This window comes from Zalophus californianus, chromosome 10 (assembly GCF_009762305.2).
Source record: "Zalophus californianus isolate mZalCal1 chromosome 10, mZalCal1.pri.v2, whole genome shotgun sequence".
Taxonomy (NCBI): Eukaryota; Metazoa; Chordata; class Mammalia; order Carnivora; family Otariidae; genus Zalophus; species Zalophus californianus.
Window position 1 is genome coordinate 97,572,213 of NC_045604.1, and position 20,875 is coordinate 97,593,087.

The following is a 20,875-nucleotide window of genomic DNA, read 5'->3' on the forward strand; positions in this document are numbered from 1 at the left end:
AAGTTAACCAAAGAGGTAAGGGATCCATACTCTGCAAAAATTGAATGCTAATGAAAAGAGTTGAAGAGTTCACAAAGAAAAGGAAAAATATTTCATGCTCATAGATTGGAATAAAGACATTGTTAGAATGTCCATACTACCCAAAGCAATCTACACATTTAATGCAATCCCTATCAAAATACCACCAGCATTCTTCACAGAGCTAGAACAAACAAGCCTAAAATTTGAATGGAACCAGAAAAGACCCCAAATAGCCAAAGCAGTCTTGAAGAAGAAGAGAAAAGCTGGAGGCATCACAATCCAGACTTCAAGGTATATTACAAAGCTGTAGTCATCAAGACAGTATGATCCTGGCACTAAAATAGACACATAGATCAATGAAACAGAAAAGAAAGCCCAGAAATGGACGCACAACTATATGGTCAACTAATCTTTGATAATACAGGAAAGAATATCCAATGGAAAAAAGACAGTCTCTTTAACAAATGGTGTTGGGAAAATTGGACAGCCACATGCAGAAGACTGAAACTGGACCACTTTCATACAACATACAAAGAAATAAATTCAAAATGGAATAAAGACCTAAATGTGAGACAGGAAACCATCAAAATCCTGGACAAGAATACAGGCAGGAACCTATTTGACCTTGGCTGTAGCAACTTCTTACAAGACACATCTCTGGGGGCAAGGGAAACAAAACCAAAGTGAACTTTTGGGACTTCATCAAGATGAAAAGTTTCTGCACAATGAAGAAAACAATCAATAAGACAAAAAGGTAACCAATGGTATGGGAGAGGATATTTGAAAATGACATATAAAGAGTTAGTAACCAAAATCTATAAAGAACTTATCAAACTTAAAACCAAAAAATAAATAATCCCGTTAAGAAATGGGCAGAAGTCACGAACAGACATTTTTCCAAAGAAGACATAAAGATGGCTAACAGACACATGAAAACATCCTCATCATCAGGGAAATACAAATCAAAACTACACTGAGACATCACCACATACCTGTCAGAATGGCTAACATTAACAACACAAGAAACAACAGGTGTTGGCGATGATGCAGAGGAGACCCTCTTACACTGTTGGAGGGAATGCAAACTGGTGCAGCCACTCTGGAGAACAGTATGGAGCTTCCTTGAAAAGTTAAGAAATAGAACTACCCTATGACTCAGCAATTGCACTAGTAGGCATTTACCCAAAGAACACAAAAATAGTGATTAAAAGAGGCACATGCACCCCAATGTTTATAGCAGCATTAAATTCAAAAGCCTAACAATGGAAAGAGCCCCAATGTCCACTGAGTAATGAATGGATAAGGAAGATGTGGTATACATATACAATGGAATATTACTCCACCATCAAAAATAATGAAATCTTGCCATTTGCAATGGCATGGATGGAACTAGAAGGTGTTATGCTAAGTGAAATAAGTCAGTCAATGATAAATGCCATATGATTTCACTCACCTGTGGAATTAAGAAACAAAACAGATGAACATAGGGGAAGGGAAAAAAAGAGAGGGAGGCAAACCATAAGAGACTCAACTATAGAGAACACACTGAGGGTTCCTGGAGGGGAGGTGGACAGAGGATGGGCTAAATGGGTGATGATGAGCACTGGGTGTTATAAGTAAGGGATGAATTACCTCCTGAAACCAATATTACACTATATGTTAACTACTTGGAAATTAAAGAAAAACATTTTTTTAATGTGGAATGGGTAAATAAATTGTGGCATGGTCATACAAAGGGAATTTATATACAATAAAAATGTTCTACACCCAGAAGCAACAACACGGATGAATTTCACAAACATATGCTGAAGAAATGAATAAATATATAAAAGAACATATAACACGTTTCTATAAATTTCAAATATTGACAAAACTCAACAGTTTTTTCTAAGGATGTGCTCATGGGTGATAAAACCATAAAATATACAAGGAATTGATTATCACAAAGTCAGAATACTGGTTATGTTGGGGAGAGAGTGAGGTTTTGATGAGGAAATGAACATGGAGGGAGAACTTCTGGGGGTGCTAGCAGTGTATTAGTTCTTGACCTGGATGCTATATGTTATTTGTTTAATATTATTCATTAAACTATACATCTGCTTTATGCACCTCTCTCTCTCTCTCTCTCTCTCCCCTTCAGAATTGTGTGTATGTGTGTTTACATGCCATCATAGAAGCATTAAAAAGAACCTACTATGACCCAGGGCAGGGAAGAGGCCATTAGAGAACAAGGGAGCTATTTACCTGGGTTCCCAGCACTCGTCGGTAGGACAGCCCTGCTGGGTAGTAGAAGTGGACGACAGTACCATAGGAATCCTCACCCTCATTCCACAGAGTCACTGTCACATTAAGCTCCAGGGAGCTCCCTACCACCAGGGTCTGCAGGCTGGAGGAGGAAGGACAAAACTGAAAAAGAGACTCTGCTGGAAATAGGTTGGAATTGGATCAACGGTAGGAGCAAGACTGTGGGAACTCATGAACTGATAACGTTCTATTCAAAATTTAATTTCTTTGTTAGAAGGAGAGCCAAAGGGAAACATAAGCATTTCTCATCTCATGGGGATGGGAGACCCAAAAGCTTAAGTGTCTAGAAATGAAAGGAGATAGAGCTCACCCTGAGAAGCTGAGATTGATACTCAGGTCCCCTTCACAGAGGTGATCTTGACCACAGTTCTTCTCAAAAGGGAGCTGCAGAAAAACAGTAGATTCTCTTCCCATCCATGTCTTAATCTTTGTCCATTCCCCTCACTAGGAGCACTCATCCTGAGTGCTCATTATTGAATATTACTGAGCACCCACCCCACACCAACACTGTGCTAGACACTGTCAAGAAGTGGGGCAGTAAGGGAGGGGCAGAATGATAAGATCCTTGGCTTCAAGGAGCATAAAGTTTAGTTGAGGAGTTAAACCCAACTCACATTGGAACAATTATTCGGCAAACATTTTCAAGTGTCAATAAGGGACAGGTTCTGGGTTGGGTGGGGAGTTAGAAAAAGCAGAAACTACAGGTGAATTAGACATGGCTCTTGTACTCACAGAACCCACAATTCCCAGAGAGCCACAAAAGTACATGGCGATTGCTATGATTCTAGTCATGTAATATTTGGTATCACCATGATGTAATAGGAAGCCAGGGAAGAAGAGAGAGAGGCTGAATGTGATTTTCAAAAGGGGGGAAGATGAGACTGGGGCCTAGAGAACTAGAAAGGATCTTTGAGGTGGTGAGAAGGAAATGTTTTCCGAGTAGGAACTACAACATGGACAAAGAAACAGAGGAAGGAATGACAAAAGTTGGGAGGGATTTGGAGAATGAGAATCAGAGAGTTTATGTTGAGGTAAAGTGGTGACCAGCTGGGATGTGTGTAAGGTCCAAGCTAGGCAGGGCCTTGGTAACTGGGTGGAGGCATTATGGACTTAACGTGGTTGATGGAAAGTTGAGAACCACAATAGGTTCTTAAGACACAGAGACACAGTGAAAATCAGTACATCCCTGGGATTTCATTGGAAGACTCACAGAAGCAATGAAGAGGTCCTGTGAGCCCACAGCCAGCACAGGGCGAAGGTTCTGAGATGAGGGGATGGGCTCCCCCACCAAGGAGAAGTTGAGGCGTAGGATGATGGGATTCACCACGTCCTCCACACAGTCCTGAGGGAGAATGGGCTTTCAAGAACCCTCTACCCTTCTCGTTACTTTCCACCACTGGCCCTCCTGCTCAACTGCATCCATTCCCGCTGTCAGGACAGCATTCTGTCCTATCTGTGGAGTCAGGTTCCCTGGCCTCAACTTTCCTCTCTCCAGCCCCAATATCCCCACCCTCTTGCCCTCACTCAACAGGGAGCAGAGGTGCCAGAGGCTCACCTTGGGCTCCTTCTCCCCCTCCCTTTCCCAGAACCCAAAGTACTTACTGGTAAAAGCAGCTTAATGGTTTCACAGTAATCTCCCATCCCCAGGGTTTTCCTTCGAGTCAAAGTCCAGTTCTTGGTCTCATCAAAAATGGCACGAGAAATCAGACGGCCTGGGTCTAATGCCAGATCATACCTGACAGAGCTTTGGACATCACCTGAAGCAGAAGGGAGGAACAGAAGATGCAAAGTCCAAGAGAACCTCAAATGTTCTGTTTTTGTTTATTTATGCAACAAAAATTTGCTGAGCACTTCCTATGGGCCATGAGCTGTATCAGGTGCTAGGATAGGTGTGGAGAAGAAGATAGAGAAATATGGTCTCTGCCATCACGTAGCTCTCCGTCTAGGAAAAGAGACGAGCATGCAGGCCATAATCCCCCAGCACGATCAACCCAATGGTGGGATCCTCAGTAGTACCAAGGAGGGCTTGCTAATTCAGACCTGGGCTCAGAAATGCCTTCCTGGGTGGGCCTTGTCTGGGCCCCAACCTGGAGGATGAGCAAAGGTTGGTGAAGAATGGGGAGGAGAAAGTCCCAGACCATGAGAACAATGGCCAAGACCAGAAGGGAGAGGGAGGGTGGCACATTTACAGAAAGGGAGAATGCGATGAGGTGAGGCTGGAAGGGCGGGGAGGAGCAAAGTCAGCAAGGGTATTGTAGAGAAGGATTTTGGTCTTTATAAATGGAAGAAAGGAGAGGTTGAGGGGTGGTCAAGCAGGCAAGTGAGGTGACCAGATTTGTGTTTTAGGACCAATCCCTCTAGTTTCTCTATGGAGAAAGGGTGGGAGGCTGCAAGAACAGACATGGAAACAGCTCAAAGTATACGTAGGAAAGAGAAGTGGTGGCTTCAAGGTAGGCAGTGGCTAGAGCGGGTGGAGAGAAGTGGGAAGACTTCAGATTGTATCCTGAACTTAGAGCTTACTGGCCTGGGTGTGGGGAGAGGGGAAGAGAAGGGACCCGGGGTTTCCAACACTGGCAGGTGAGTGGATGAGGAAGTGGTATCTGGATCCCTGGGCTCATTTCCTCCTGAGGGTAGGGTCGGGGGCCTCAAGGTGGGTAAGGCGCTGGGTCCACTGGGAAGAACTCACCTAGTTGGTCCAGTGAGCATTTGTGGATAGAGAGACAGACTGTGGCATTCCCAGCTTCCAGGGTGGATGGCACGTCGCCCCAGCACTGGTACACAGCCTTTGCCACCTCCAAGGGCATGAATCTCATGGTCACCCCCACGTTCAGCACTGGCCGACTCCTGAGGGTGCACACGGGGGCTGAGGACCTGACTCTGGCCCCGGGGAAGAGGACAAGGGAGGGGGAAGCTTGTTGAATGGACACACAGTGGGCAAGGGTGGGATGTGAGGAGTTCTCACCTGAGCAGCAGCACCTGTCCCCGGGCCCCCACAGCCAGGTCCACCAGTCCATCCTGGGTGAGGTCCTGACCCCCACTCAGTGACTGCCCAAAATATTGGAGTGTGGGAGAGAGCTGGGAGCCTGCGATCCGCTGGCCAGAGAGGAAAAGGAAAAGTGGAAGTCAAGGGGAGGGCATCTGAAAGGTTTGAGAAGAAAGATTTGGAAAGGAAACTGCAGCGAAAACAGATCTGAATGGAAAAATTGAAAAGGAGAGATGAGAGGGTAGGAATGGAAAGCAAGCATAGTGAGACCCCAGGGACCCCAGACGTAGAGCTCCTTCATTCAGTGTTTCATAGAAGGAAACTAAGGCTCCCAGAGGCTAAATCAGTCACTTGCCTAAGGCCACACAGCTGACATGGCTGGACAGGCATTTGACCCAGGCCCTGCAATCTCTTAACCACTAAGCTGCGCACACACTGAAGTCTGTTTGGAGCCAAAGGAGAAAGGAGAGATATTTTGCACTTAGCTGGGCCTGGTGACATTCAGGGCACTAAACCCCTAAAAGAAGCATGGCTACTGTTAAGGTCAGTGACAAGACAGGGCATCAGGCAAATCTGGGACATAGAAAAGGAGGTGGAACTGGGAGAGGTTGCAGACAGGGGTCTCACCTGTCTGTGGGAGGGGTTGACGCCCTGTCCTGAGGTTCCATGAAATAGGTAGACAGCACCCCGGCTCTCCTGCTCTCCTGGGGCGCCGATGGCCACGTCTGTCAGCTTGTCCCCATTCACATCCCCCAGCACTGTCAGGGCTGCCCCAAAGCGGCCCCAGGGATGGCCCTGCTCCCCACAGAGAATGACCTCACACTGCCACTTAGCCCTCTGTGGAACAAAACCAGTGTCAGGTCCCAAACCAGGCAACCCCTCCACCCCATACCCAGGCCTCACCCAGCCCAGCTCTCATCAGACACTCACCCCCTGGGGCAAGGGGCACACAGACACCTGGCCCCCCTGAGTCGGCTTGTAGTAATGGGGAGCCCCTATGAGGACAAGGTCAGAGCTGCCATCTCCATCCACATCCACAGTGCAGAGGGAGGCCCCAAAGTAGGAGCCAATCTGCAGGGCAGAGCCTGAAGTCATCCTGCGGGCCCCTGCCAGAGGCACCCCCTTCTGGGACAGGACCCACTTCTCCCCAGCCACCAGGACCTTCCCCCCATAGGCTCCCAAACCCCTTCGTCTCCTCCCCCTCTGGCCCTGGAGACCCTGCCACCCTCATGTTCCACTCTGGCTTCCTCAACACCCAACCTGAGTCCCTGCGACTTCAGCCTTCGGCCTCCATTGCCCAGACGCCTGGGTGAAGATGACAACCTTCCCAGTATGTTGATGGCGGGGGGCCCCCAGGATCAGGCTCTGGACCCCCTTCCAAAGAGCCAACTCAGTGGAGTAACCTGAGGAGGGTAGGCCTCAGCACAAAGGCTTCCTCCCCAACCCTGAGCTCCTGCCCTTCCCAGGCAGCTCATCTCCCACCTGTGCCCCCAACCGCAGCCTTTTCTCACCCAGGTAAGAGTCCCTCATGTCCACATTCTCTTGAGACATGTTGATGAACGTGGGGCTCATATTTTGGGGGTACAGGAAGGCACCTCCAGACCAGCTGAAGCTCCCCACTGCCCCCAGAACTGGTCCATCCTGGGAGGAAAGGATTCCAGGGCTGAGCAGGCCTGAGCCAAAAGAAGACAGTCTATTCTAAAGCAATGCCTGCCACTGACTCTGCTCATTATTTGGCATTCTCTTTCTCCCTCCCCAGTCCTCTTCAGCAACTTCAGTGTCCCTCACTCCTAATGTCTCTCCGCCATCCCCAGTGCCACTGTTCCAGTAAGTCCCAACGGTTCTCATCCACTGCCCTCTCTGCCTCCTAGCTGGCTCCTTTCTGCTCCATCCTCCAGTACCCCAGAGTAGGTTTCCTCAGAACCAACAAACATAGAGCCATCACCCTGCTGGCAGTCCAACATGGCTCCCTGCCACCAAGCCCCTGAGGATGGAATCTAGGGTCCTCTCCAGTCAAACCTGTAGAGTTACCCTATGTTTAAACACATGAAGCTTTTGACCTGGACACCTCTCTCTTCTCTCTTTCTAAGACTCAACTCCTCTCTCAGGAAGAGTCAACTTCAAACTCACCTCCTCTGTGAGGTCTTCGTTGGCTCCCTCAGGGAGTGACAGGCATTTCCTACTCTGCATACTTTGTTTATTGCCTTTTTAAACTTTTGATTATGGATAATTTAGAACATATACAAAAGTAGAAAGAAATGCTTAATGAACCCCCAAGTACCCATGAGCCAGCTTCAATGATCAATTCATGACCAACCTTGTTTCATTTCTATGTCCCCCCTCCTTACCCCCAAAATTATTCTGAAGCAAATCCTTCTGGGTACTTTCAGCACACATCTACTTGCACACAAGGCATACTACATTGTTATTTCTTTCATCTGCATGATCTGGTCTTTCCCATCTTTCCACCCCCCTCTCTCACTCTGCTCCAGCTATGCTGGCCCTTCTATCTCTCTAGTGCAGTAACCGTGTTCATGCCTCAAGACATTTGCACTTGCTTTTTCCTCTACCTGGAGCAATCTCTCCCAGATTTTTCCAGGGCTGGCCTTTTGTCATCATTCAGCCTCAGTTGTCACTCTTCAGGCCTCCTCTGAGCACCTGTCCTGCTCTATCCTAATGCCTAGCACAATCTGAAGATATTTTTTTGTTGTTTGTTGTCTCCTCCCACTGGATATGTGCCCTATGAGAGCAGGAGTCATGGCTATCCTGTTCTCTGCTATGCTCCTACTACCTACATGCACTGCCTATATGTCTCTCTCCAAACAGACAGTGACATAGAAGACAGAATCTGCTTTCCTATTTACTTCTGGGTTCCAACTCCCAGCACGGTTGGCCCAGGATTGGTGCCTGAGACCTGTTTATCAAGTACGTGTTCCACCCACCGGTGTGAGTACTGAACTGAAGCCTTCTTGCGACATCTCATGTTGGAAGGAGCTACTTGTCCTCGACTGGGTTCCTGTGGGGAAATAGGTCATTTAGGCTCTGGGGGCCATGAGACCACAAGGTCTCAGAGCAGAAGGAGAAGAATGAATCCAAAGCTCAGGTTCTGGGGCACAATTTTGGGTGAGCTGTGAATGGGGATGGCTCCCCAGAACTTCAAGGGGACAACTGGGTCTCGAACCTTTCTATTCCAAGACCCAAGCTTGCCCTGCATTTACCCTCAACTGCAAAGATCTTCTCTTGCAGCTGCTCCAGGATGCTGCTGAGTGCTGCAAAGTTGTCCACCCTGAACACGTGGTCCTGAGAGGGCACTGAGCCAATGGTGTTCAGCTCCTGCCTGGCAGTGGGTTCCTGGAAAGCTTTTCCCACCTGTGGCAGAGAGAGAGCTGAGGAGGAGCCCGCCAGCCTTTCTGCCTGGGTGAGGTTGAGCCTGAGTGTGAGGGTGACATGAGGAAAAGGACATACCCCAATGGCATAGCGAATGATGCCAGCTCTCTCTGCCTGAGGGATGACGTCACTGTACTCCAGGGGGTCCCTGTATTTCTGCCCATCTGTGATGACAATGAGGATCTTCTTGGCACTTTTACGGGCCCCATTCTTACTATGAAATAGTTCTTTCCTGTCAAGGAAGAAAGGGAGATGACTCTCTGTAGATGAAATTGATTCTGGAAAGAAATAATCTGTAGCACTAGAAGCTCGTATGGAGAGACCGGGGAGTCCTGGTACCATCAGACTGTGTCAGGCATGTTTAAAAAAATCGCCTCAGGCTTTTTTGAAAGTCATGCAATGATTAGTAAGATCAATGATAAAGGTACTCATATTCCCTTTTCTATAATTCCATCTACCATGGAACCTCATTTCCAGGAGGCAGTATGGTTCAGAGTAGGAACTTTACAGTCTGAGAGACTTGGACAGTTGCTTTACCTCTTTGAGCCTCTGCTTCTCTCTGTGAAGGTGAGAATAATAATTGTGCCATAGCTCTTCTTCAAAGATGACCCCCAGTGTGCCACACCTGGTTCCCTTCCCATATTGAATCTGACCTGTGCCCAGTTTCAGCAGTAGCGTGAAATGGAAGTGACACCATGCCAATTATGGGCCTAAGAAGCCTTGTTAGCTCTTTCATTTTGGGAAGCCCTGAGCCACCATGAGGGAAGTCGATAGCTCAAGGCTTCTATAGCTTCTTATAGCTTCTATAGCTATGGAGAGAAAGGCTCCTCCATCCCAGCTGAGCCCAGCTTTCCAGCGAGTCCTGCCCGCAGGACCATGTGAATGAATCTCTCATGTTCTAGCTTCTGAAAGCAGATGAGTCCTAAATCATGAAAAATATTAATAAAAGAGTTGTTGCTTAAGCCACTAAATTTGGGAGTGGTTTGTTAGGCAACAATAGATAAATGAGATAAATCATATGAGGTTATTTTGGGGATCAAATGAGGGAAAGCTTTTAAAAGAGTGAATGGCCATAGGTAAGCATTAATTCTGTGGTAGCTATTACAAATGATTAAAAATGTAGCTATATGCTCATATAGTTCTATAAATGCAGAATAAACACACACACACACACACACACACACACACACACACACACACACACACTCAACATAAAATACTGGAAACAAGCTAAATGTCCAAGATCAGGGAAGGGGTTTAGCAAATCATGATCCACCTGCTTTGTAAGAAAGCACAGAGCCATTTCAAAGGAAAACAGTAAAAGCTGTAGAGAAACATGGCACAGGTTCATGTAACAGATAAAAAAAAAAGGCGGGATGAAACTTGTTTCTGCCCACATTATGACTATATGAAATATGTCTGAATAAAAACAAGGATGGAAATGGCCCTGTGCTTTGTGGATGGGATTAGTTTATTCATTTCTTTGTATCCTTTCTTTTTGCTAAAATACTGTGAGGTGGTTGGTAGTGGGACTGTAATACTTTTTCCAAAAATTTCCTTAATGTTATTGCAAATTTTTATCTGTTTTGTAATGAAACTTCTAAAAAGAAAAAAATAAAAACAGTGGCAGAGAAGGCCTGAGATAGCTTTGGTTCTGGGGAGAGGGGAAGCTGCTGTTCTGGGTGAGGGGAGCAGAATGGGTGCTGAGGAGAACCACACCGTCACCCACCACTGGGAGGGGTTCCAAGGGCTAGAAGGGATGGCACTCCGGTGTGACTTTCAATTCAAGAGACAGAGGCATTCCTCTTGGTTGTCCAGTCCCATGCAGCCAGTGTTCAAGGCAGAAAAGCCACCCAGCAGTAAAGAGGGTACATTTGGCAGGAGCATCCTTTGTTCAGCATTTCTCCAGCACCACCCCCAGAGTGGCACCCAGGGGTGCACAGGAAGTTGAAAATCCCAGACATTCAGCCTACTTTTTTCCCATAAGAACCACACCTTCTGTTCTGGCCCCAACACCTAAGGCATTTCTTTATGGTTGTCCTAGCTGGTCAGGCACATACATGGTAAGCACCCAGTTAATACAGAGTTCATATGGATAAGGAATGTGGGAAGAGAGGGAAATGAGTGAGGAGAGAGACACAAAGAAAACACTTGGCAACAATTCCCAAGTCTCTGCCAGGGAGGTAAAACGTGGGTGCACCGTTCTCTGGATAAAACACCAACCACTTATCTAGCACTTCTGATGCAGAAGCATTGCATGCATGTTATCACCTTTAATTCTTAAACCAAGTTGTAAGTTTATCCTCATTTGACAGTTTGCGGAGACTTAGAAAGAGTCAGTAAATCCCAGGGTGACCCAGGTCACGAGCAGGGAGCCAGAATGAGAACTTGGGTATGTCTGAACCAAAGCCCATGTCTCTGGTTTCCCCAGTTGGCATCAGGGTCCAGCCAATCTAAAGCCAGGCAAAGAGGAAACACTGCACAGGAGTGCTGTTCTACAACAAGAGAACATTCCAGGGAAGTCTCCACCTACAGCCCTCTCATTTCCCTTTTGAGCCCCTTTCCCCAGATTTCCCACAGCCCTGCAAAAGGGCTGTGCAGACCAGCGTGAGGAAGTAGTGCGGCAGCTTATCCACATGAAGCAGAAGGGGAAACTTACACCACTTTCAGGATGCCCGTGGCTGTAAACGTCAGACCATCCAGTTGGACGATGGGATCCACCAGGCTCTGAGGGCTCGAGCTGCTCTGGAATTGGGTGAAGGTGAAGTGGATCTTCAGGTGGTTGGAGTACTGTATCAGGGAGAACTGCAAAGGAGAAGAGGATGGCCCTGGGGCTCAGGAGTTTTTCTTCAATAACTTTTCATTTTGGAATAACTTTGGATTTACAAACCACTTTCCATGTGTTTTTGAGGCTAAAACCCAGGGGAAACATGGCCCAAAAAGAAAACTAGAAAATCAGAAACAAATGATGCTTCTTTCAGAGTTTGCAAGGGGTAACCTTTCTTACCTCAACATTTCTTAAACTTGGATTTTTAAAAAATTTCATTATGTGAAATCAACTTGTAGACTATATTTCCTCACTTCTCAAGAATTTCCATATACATATACACTATACTGGAAAATAAAATAATAAGATAAATCATGAGTTACATGGAAAACTATGTAATGAAATCATTAATTATTTGGCCAAGTTACCTTCAGTCTAATTTCACAGCAAAACTATTTTTGCAATCCTTTCAGTGCTTCTAAACAGTACAAAACTATTTCCTAGGCCATGTGGGGACATATTAAATGCCATGGGGGAATTTCCTCAGGTCAGGGTTCAAATCAGCCATGCACAAGGACACTAGTGTCAGGCACAGGTCCACTGAGCCAACCCCCAGCAACACCAGGCTTCCTCCTAGGTTGGTCTTCCCCAAGGCAACTGCCACCCCCACCCCACTCCCCAGGCCTCGGGGACCCAGTCTTCACCAGGGTGTTGGTGCCTTCAAATTGTCCCATCACAGCTCTGACAAAGTCTTTCATCTGCTTAAAGTCACTTTGGACAATGCTGCCAGAACCATCAATCAGGAAGACAATGTCCATCTCTTGACTTGGACACTCTGTAGAGAAGGAAGAAGGAATCAGAGATGCCTGTGTGGGTCCCAGCTGTCTCCCAGGGCCCAGAAATCTTTCCTGCTTAACAGAGTTAAGGGGCCATTCTTGGCCTAGGAATCAATTCCCACCCAGTTTCTACACCTTCCTGGGAGGAAGCCCAAATCCATTGCCCAAACTTTAAGAAACAAAACAAATGAGCAAAAAAGAAAGAGAGACAGAGAGACAGAATGAGAGAGACAAAGAAGAGAACATACTCTTAACCAAAGAGAACAAACTGATGGTTACCAGAGGGGAGGTGGGTGGGAGGATGGGTTAAATAGGTGATAGGGATTAAGGAGTGCACGTGTTGTGATCAGCACCAGGTTAGCTGATGTGTTAGCACATCATCACCATGTGCCAGGCATTTTTCCAGGCACAAGAATACACCAGCAGCAGATGCTAAGGTTGCCACCAAGAAGACCCACGCCCTCTCTCAGGAGAGAGGTCCTTATTATCAGCTACAGGGGGTAGCTGTCGATGACTCCCAGTTGATAACTCAGGAGATGCCTTGCCCAAGATTACAACGCCTGCTCCTGGGGGCGACCTGCATCAGCCATGTTCCCAGCTCCTCTGGTTTAGCTGAGGGTCTGTTCTGATCCATCACAGTCCACCTTCTTCCTCTGCTCAGTCCTGCTTCCTTCATGCTCTCGGAACTATTGCTCCCAAGAGTACTCCCAAATGAGCCTCAGAGTCTATTTCTCAGGAAACCTGGTCTAAGACCATAGCTTGAAAAAAAGATACCACCCCTGCCCTCATGGAGTCCGCCATAATGGAAAGTCACACCTTTCACCCATAAACAAATAAGACACGTCACACTGACACCAAACTCACATAAGTGCTTGTGGCCTGTGTGATGGACACAGTTGGTTCCTCCACCAGTGCCTCACATCCTGTGTTGCTCCCATGGTGGTGGGAGGACAGCCTCCACAGACAGTAATGAGGCATGATGCTGAACACAGCAGCTGGCCTCCTGCCACTGAAGCAAAAATACTTTCTCCTCGCTCCCCACACCTCCCTCATCCCACCTATGCAACGAGCTGGTGCTTCACCCCTGCTGAGAAGAAATGGAAGGCCACTTCCCTCCCTGCTTTCTTGACCAGGAAGTTCAGCCCCCCCACGTGGCAGGCTAAGAAGACCTCACTGCTCCCCTCCTCACCCGATATCCCCCACAGCTGGGTAGCTGAAGGTCCCCATCCCCACATCTTGCACCTGTGCTTACTTTGTTAGCTGCACCAAAAAACCACCCCTCATATCCTCTCTCAGGCCACAATGGTGGCAAGTTCCCTCACAATATCACTTCTGTTTCTTATTCCTTTTACTGTCTCCACTGGGCTTCCAATAGCAGGCACCAGGCTATAGCTGGCACCTTCTGAAAAAAAAAAAAAAAGACCAAATCAGTCAGGCAAGGTTGGCTCCAGGTCTCGGCTCTGTCACTTCCTGACAGCAGGAACTCAGCTCTCTGAGCCTCAGTTTTCTTGCTTGTAAGATGGGATCATCCTACCTACCACCCCAAAACTTGTGAGGGTGCAATAAAGATGCACACCAGGCATCAGGCATTGACTGGCACCCAGTCACTTCTACCTCTATTCAAATTTGCTTTGCTTACACCAGGCTTACGTGTCTGTGTTCCATTTTCATCAGGCATCCCACCTGATGAGTCACGGGGACATCTAGGAGAAGAGACTTAACCTCCTAGTACTTAAATGCCACATCCCCTACCCTGGCTGCACAGATATCCTAGGCAGGTCATGGTACCCCCAAGACTCCTGGACTCCCACCCTCCACTCTCTCTGTCCCCCCTGTAGACTGTTCTCACAATTAGGGTAGGAGGTGTTTCTGCTGCAACTTCACCTTTGCCTAAAAGCCCACCATGCCTGGCATCATGGCATCTCTAGTCCAAAGCAGTGCTCTCAGTCAGCACCTTGAGTGGCCCCTCTGACTTGGAGCCCATTATCACCTTCTCCTAGTCCAAACACATGGTCCTAGCTAGAAGATCAGTCATAATGGTACTCACATATTATGTGTCAGGCAGAGGTCTAAACACTTTTTATATATTAAATCTTTCAATCCTCGTAACCACCTTGATTATTAAGACCCAGTTTACCAATGAGGAAATTAAGCACAGGGAATGAAGCCAATTGCCCCAAGGACACAGAAGACAAACTTATTCAGACTGGCCCTCCGAGAGATGCTGCTCAGTGTCTCTGGCACCATTCTCTGTAGAAGGCATCCGTGCTGGCAAAATTGTGCATCACATTTTCCATGGCCCTACCATTTTCTCCCCTTAGAAGTTCAGCAGTGAATGATCCAGAACAGCCTCCCTCTTGGATCCTTGGAACTATCATCCTCACCACATTTTCACCACCCAAGGCCTTTCCTCTGAAAGTCCAAAGAGCCTCCCTGCACCTGTCGACAACTGTGAGACCCTCATGCCTCCTGCAGCCAGCGCTCTGAGGCTCCCTTCTGCTCCATCAGAACTTTCTCCTCTTGACCAGCTTAGAGTTCCTGCTGTGAGCTGCCCTCCCTGCCAGGCCAGACCATGCTCCCAGACCTTCTTGGGCTTGCTGAGGCCTCTGGGAAAGGGCCATGGGCACAGGAAGCCAAGACGACGGTCTCATGCTCTGCCCACTCTTCAGTGCCAGCATGTACTCACATAGAATTGCTGTCTCTATAGGGACCTACCTGGCAGGGCAGCAGGCATGGTCCAAATGGTCTGCAGGTGGGAGCCCAACAGGAGGCAGAAGCCTTCTGCATACATATTCTCCCCACAGGCTCGGTGCATGGTGGGGCCACAGGCCTAAGGGCAGAGGCCTGTGTGAGCAAGGGGTCACCCCAAATTCTCCATACTCTTCTCCTCCAGCCCCAGCCTCCCCTGGCCCCTGCTCCTCCCCTTGTCACCCTCCTATGACCCAGAGAAACTTACCAGCAGCCAGGAGTGATTGGTGGAGGCCGCCAGGGACAGGCCCAGGGACATGTTCACGGCCTCTGGGGGTGCTGAGAGGGCAGATACACATGATTACATTCATGGCCACACTCCCATTTGCGGGGAGAGTCAGGCTAGAGGCCAAGGAAGGGGCACTGCAGCAGACGAGGATTGAGGGCCACAATTCCTGGGTGCAGTCACTCACTGTGCAGTGGTATGGGTTGACATAAGCCAGTGGCAGCCACACAGTCGTACATCTGTCCTGTTCGGTTGACCGCCACCACCTCCAGAGGGGCTCCCACCACAACTCTGAAGGCACAAGCATGACATATAATTGCAGGAGGGGTAAGGGCAGAGGGCGCTTCGGGTGGGGAAGTATCACTGTGTAGCAGGGAAGTGAGACTTTGAGAGGGAAGCTCTTGGCATTTGCCATTCATGAGGCTTCAAATAACAGGGCCTGAGTTTAACCCACATGTGCCGAAGGACCATGCTGGATTTTTTCTTTGTTTGTGTGTATGTATACATAAATAAATGTGTATTTATATACAAAATGGTTTGAGTGTTGTTGTTGTTTTAGCATTCACCAAAAATAAAACTTTTCAAAGCAAAACAGCATTTCCCAACCATGGGCAAGTCATTTTGTTTTTGGGGTGCCATCATTCCAAGCCACCCAAGAAATAGATCACCTCGAGGTTAAATGGAAAAATCTGCTAAAGTCACAAATTATCAAGACAAATAGATGATTCTGTAATTAATTGGACAATTTAAATATACATAATTTAAGTTGGACAATTTAAAGCAGCAGTATCAGAATCCATACGAAAATCTATAGTCACATAAGTGCAACAATTTTTGCAAAACTCCTTGAAAGGAGAGAATTTTTAATTTGAATAAAAAATAATATCTACCAACAACTTCTCCACTCAGGTAACTAAATGTTTGTGTCTTTTAATTAATTAGCCAAGCAAGACTTGTTAAATTAGAATTTAAAGATTCTTTCTAGAAAGCTATCCCTTTATGGAAAGCTGAAATCCCTGTGTGTCTGAGAATTGCTGATGGAAACCTAAAGAGGTGGTAGAGACATAGAAGTCTGGTACCTGCTGACCTAAAAGGGTGAAAATATCTTAAACCATTGATCTACATGCTTTTCTTTACCCCATCCATCCCTTACACATAGGCTTAGTCTTTTGGGTATTTAGGTTATGACTCAGCAGAAACCAGGAACAACAATAACTTTGTAGCAATCAGAATGTCATCCAGTATATATTATTTACTTTATTGGAAATACTGGTGAACAATGGTTAATCAATAGCTATACATATATGTATCTTCTAAATATGGCCTGAGCACAAACTAGGGGTGATAAAAGTGAAGCAGTGACTACCTTTGGATTTGTTGGGTTTTGCATCATTGGGAAGAGCCCAAGGGAACCCAGGGAGGGGAGCTGAAGATGTTCTACACCTTGATCTAGGCAGCAGTTACCTGGCTATACACATATGAAAAATTCATTGAGTCGGACCTTTCAAGTTTGTGCACTTCAGTTTACAAGCTCTGTATTTCAAAACAAACACAGAAAGAAAAAACAAAACCCTGGCACCTGGCACTTGCTTCCATGTCCCTGCCAGCTGGGTGAGGAGGGGAGATGGATGTGTATATAGAACTCAGTGACCTCAAGATGTTACTTCTTGGCCAGCTGAATCTTCCTGTATTCTCAGGCTCATTGCCAATGCCACCCCCTCTGTGAAGGCTTCCTGGAATTCCCTCCGGGGTTGATCTCTCACTTCCTATGCCTCCCAGACTTTGATTATGCTTGCATCACATGGTAACTTCAACATTTTGGGTCCCTGTCCCTGGGACCTGAGAATGTGAGCTTCTGGAGGCAAGGCGAGGTACATAATTTGCCAGTCCCAGAGTGAAATAAAAATGTGGGGATTCTTGTTCACGGAAAAAAAGGTGTTTTCCTTTTTTTTTTTTCCTTTGGCAGTCTTCCTCTCTACCTGTCCTGGTATTTCCCTGTTTGCTCTTTAGTGCTGCATTCCCTCAGGCACAGGGACACTCACCAGACCGGTGCAAACCCTCATAAGACTGGGCGAACTGTGTGCCCCAGCCAAACCTGACCTTGCTCAGCTCATGCCAGGGGCTGAGGGAAGCAGCTGAGAAACATTCCCCAGAAGGCTGGGCTGCATGTGAGCCAAGGCTCCAAGCCCCCAGCACATCTCCACTGTCCCATCAATTTTACTTACAAAACACACATGCTAAGATTAAATTATTAATAATTTCAAGAGGAAGACTGCAAAACATTACTCCAAGTGCAAGGGTGACTATACTGGTCACATGTACTGGTCACAGAGGAACAGATTCAAGACCTCCCTCCCGAAGCACTGTCTTGTCCAGAGTTTGTGGTCCTTCCTGGGATTGTGAATAGTTAGTAGTAGGGGTGCCAGGGGCCTTGGAGGAGTGATGGACAGGCTTCTTGCCCATGTTGCCCTTCCCTCAGGACACCTCCTGAGCATGCCATATTCAGCCATTTACCCGCAGGTTGAAGGGATATGGGGGAGGCATGGCCTACCTAGAGCTGCCAAACTGGGCCACGCTCTGTCCAAAGCTAGCTCCATCTTCTTGAAAGATCGTGGGCTCCTCCACATCCAAGTTGAATCCATGATAAGAAGCCAGGACTGAGGAATATGGAGAGAGAGGCGGGCGTAGGAGAAACAGTCAGAAAAGCGTATCACCTCTGGACCCCTGACTTCTTGGGATCTTGATGCCCACCCAATCCAGCTCATGTGCCCCAAAGAAGGGTATTCTCTTTTTCTTTGTTTCCTGATTTGCCATCTGTGTGATTCCTGTCTCTCTCCCTCCATCAGAAATAATCAAACCACAATACAAAGAGCGACAATCCAGAACCAGAAAAATGTCCCCTCAAGGTCATTTCAAAGGATATCCACAATCTGAAATTAGGCCTGTCACCTCCTGGTCTGTTAGATCAGGCGTGTCCACTAAAGATAAAGTGACCACACAATTTATTTTCTAAACTGAGCCCTTCTGTGAGTGAAAGGGGCACCATTAATAATTACACCAAGGTCACTGGGACTGGCCCAGGCAGGTCAGGGCATATGCTCACCCTTCCTAAAGACTGTCCTGCTCCATCTTCTCATTATACAAAGACCCTAAGGTTCAGATTAGGGAACAGACTGAGAATTTTATGATTATTTGTAATTTTGTGTTTCCCATGTCCCCCTCCATTGGTGCTAGACTCTAAGATGGCAAGGACTGCAAACTGTCTTGCGTGGTGCCTGGTACACTGCCTGGCCCTTAGCAGATGACTAATTACTATTTGTTGACTGGGCCAGAACTGCATAGCAAGTCGTTGGAACCACAGCCAGGGTTCCAACCCACTCTCCTGACCCTTGACATTCTCCTCTCTGGTGACTAAGCTCAAAAACCTCAGGGAAAGACCCCCTACATTTCAAGGGCTTTTTCCAACACCCTCACTCCCAAACAGCATCTTTCCTCCCCATTTCTACTAGAATTCCCAGTCTCTGGATTGAGGAGTCAACTCCAACCCCCCAAGTAAGGAAATTCTAAGGAGGTAAAGCATCAGGCCAGGAGGGTGACAGGCAGGGTCCAGACACCTGAACCCTAGGGTTCTAAGGAAAAGGCCAGATGTTGAAGGTGCTACAACCCTACAATGGCCACAGGCAAGGGAGTGTCACATACTACATCTTGCTTTCAAAGAATGATTCTGTTTCTGAGTCTGAGAACAGGCTCTATGACCTGACAAGTAGGAGTGTCTCAGACTCAAATGCCTCAGAGGCCAGGCAGGTGACATCAGTGACTGAAGTGGGTAAGTGTGAGTACCAGGGAATTACGGGCACTTAGAGTTTGTGGCCCTTTTAAAGGAAGTAGCCATTACCAAGCTCTAGTGTTCAGAGCTCTGGACCTTCCCATTTCTCAGGAGAAGCTGACAGTCTAGGCTTCTGTGTGGAATCCGATTTTTAACTGACACATATATAAGTGATTTCAAATGACACACGAATGTGGTCCTGATACAGTTTTCAATTTCTGGACTATTCTCTTGGCAGCAGTGGGGCAGCATACCTGAAATCAAGACTTGAGGGACATGCGGGACCAAGGAAGTGATATCCAACACTTCCCCTCCCTAGTGATTCCGATGGCTTTCCCCCTGGGGCCCTGGGGCAGACTCCTGTCCCCTGTACCACACACACACCAGGACCCCCACAGGAAGAATCATGGAGAGGGAGCTCATCCCCCACCCAAGCATAACCTACAAGTCCATCTTCTCTCATCTTTGCTCAGGTTATGACCCTCCCCTGATTCCAGGCCATTTCTCCTTCCACACAAGACTCTAAACACAAGGGCCCTCCCCTGATCTCAGCTTCTCCAGAGAGCTATATGAGCTAGCCACCATCCCCAATCTGCCCTACCAGATGGAGATGCACCCCCTCCAAGCTTCTCCCAGCCCTGAGGGCCTCCACTCACCACCCAGGAGGAGCATAATTCCAAAAGCCATCACTGAGCACGCATTGAAGGAGAAGTGAAGAGCTGAGCAGTAGAGCACTGAAGGGCACTCAGTGCCCTGGCGGAAAGTTAAAATACTGACTCAGGGCCTTGAAGTAACAGAAGGAGGGGCACAGTCAGGAAGTTCTTGGTTAATCATAGAACAGAGGCAGGGGCAGGAGGCCAAAGACGCCCTTGGGGAAAATCCCCCATACTCTCCCACCACCACCACCTCTGTAGATCTAGCTTCCTTTTTCATGGCCTGGCTTTCCCAGAAGACCGCTCTCCCCCCGCCCTTAAGACCCAGTTGGTACCCAGAGTGACTTGGGGCCCCTCTGGGGCCTCAGAAACCAGACTGCATATAAGTGGGAAGGATGAAGCAGATGGCTGCAGAGGCCCCACTGCATGAATGTGAGCCTGGAGAGAGGCAGACCTCCACTTCAGATAGAAGTGTTGGGGGGAGGGGAGTAGATAAGTGAGGGTGTTGTTTCAAAAAGTAGACTCCGACTCTGCGTTGCCTTCTGGCTTTTACAGTCCTCCAATTCCCAGTCTTAAATTCTCTCTGGCAAAATAGCCAGTGGGTTTCTATTTTCCGGACAGAGAAATTACATAATTACTCAAGGACACACAGCAGGAAGTGGCAGATTGGGATTCAAACCTAACTGCATCGGATTATAGAGTGCCCGCTCTCTGCTACCTCCCAGGAGCTGCTTGATAGCTGGATTAGAACCTCTGAGAGAAAGGAGACTCATCTGGCCTGAATTTTCTTTAAGAACTCCTATTTCAAAAAAAGAAAAATGTCTTTGTACCCATTAAAAGCAAACAACTTTTTTTAAATTTTATTATGTTATGTTAGTCACCATACAATACATCACTAAAAAGCAAATAACTTTAAAGACAAAATGAGGCAGGAGGAAAAGATGACAGAGGAGTAGGGGACCCTATTCCAACTGGTCTCCAGAATTGAGCTGGATATCTACCAGATCACTCTGGACACCCACGAAATCAGCCTGAGATGTAAGAAGCTATACCTGGATCTTTACAAAGAGAATATCACAGGCAGTTGGTTTCGAGGTATGAAGCTGGGAGCTGTGATGCCGGTG

General features: G+C 47.4%; 1 protein-coding gene across 3 annotated transcripts in view; it reads right to left on the bottom strand.

The window, feature by feature from the left end:
• Positions 1 to 19,875, bottom strand: part of LOC118356045 (integrin alpha-D-like) — a 28,649-nt gene extending 8,774 nt beyond the window's left edge. The window contains exons 1-20 of one of the 3 annotated variants that reach the window (XM_035722481.1): positions 19,755 to 19,875; positions 17,824 to 17,929; positions 15,460 to 15,563; positions 15,255 to 15,325; positions 15,014 to 15,128; positions 12,167 to 12,297; positions 11,355 to 11,500; positions 8,774 to 8,927; positions 8,527 to 8,677; positions 8,251 to 8,324; positions 6,820 to 6,949; positions 6,569 to 6,711; positions 6,239 to 6,379; positions 5,936 to 6,145; positions 5,288 to 5,415; positions 5,012 to 5,169; positions 3,928 to 4,082; positions 3,536 to 3,667; positions 2,636 to 2,709; positions 2,266 to 2,407 (exon numbers count right to left, since the gene is read on the bottom strand). In XM_035722481.1, the coding sequence (XP_035578374.1) occupies positions 2,266 to 2,407; positions 2,636 to 2,709; positions 3,536 to 3,667; positions 3,928 to 4,082; positions 5,012 to 5,169; positions 5,288 to 5,415; positions 5,936 to 6,145; positions 6,239 to 6,379; positions 6,569 to 6,711; positions 6,820 to 6,949; positions 8,251 to 8,324; positions 8,527 to 8,677; positions 8,774 to 8,927; positions 11,355 to 11,500; positions 12,167 to 12,297; positions 15,014 to 15,128; positions 15,255 to 15,325; positions 15,460 to 15,563; positions 17,824 to 17,929; positions 19,755 to 19,785 (2,496 nt within the window). In that variant the 5' untranslated portion in view covers positions 19,786 to 19,875. Of the gene's footprint in view, positions 1 to 2,265; positions 2,408 to 2,635; positions 2,710 to 3,535; positions 3,668 to 3,927; positions 4,083 to 5,011; positions 5,170 to 5,287; positions 5,419 to 5,935; positions 6,146 to 6,238; positions 6,380 to 6,568; positions 6,712 to 6,819; positions 6,950 to 8,250; positions 8,325 to 8,526; positions 8,678 to 8,773; positions 8,928 to 11,354; positions 11,501 to 12,166; positions 12,298 to 15,013; positions 15,129 to 15,254; positions 15,326 to 15,459; positions 15,564 to 17,823; positions 17,930 to 19,754 lie in introns of all 3 variants that reach the window. The other 2 variants (XM_035722480.1, XM_035722482.1) reach the window with 2 other exon arrangements.
• Positions 19,876 to 20,875: the final 1,000 nt, after the last annotated feature.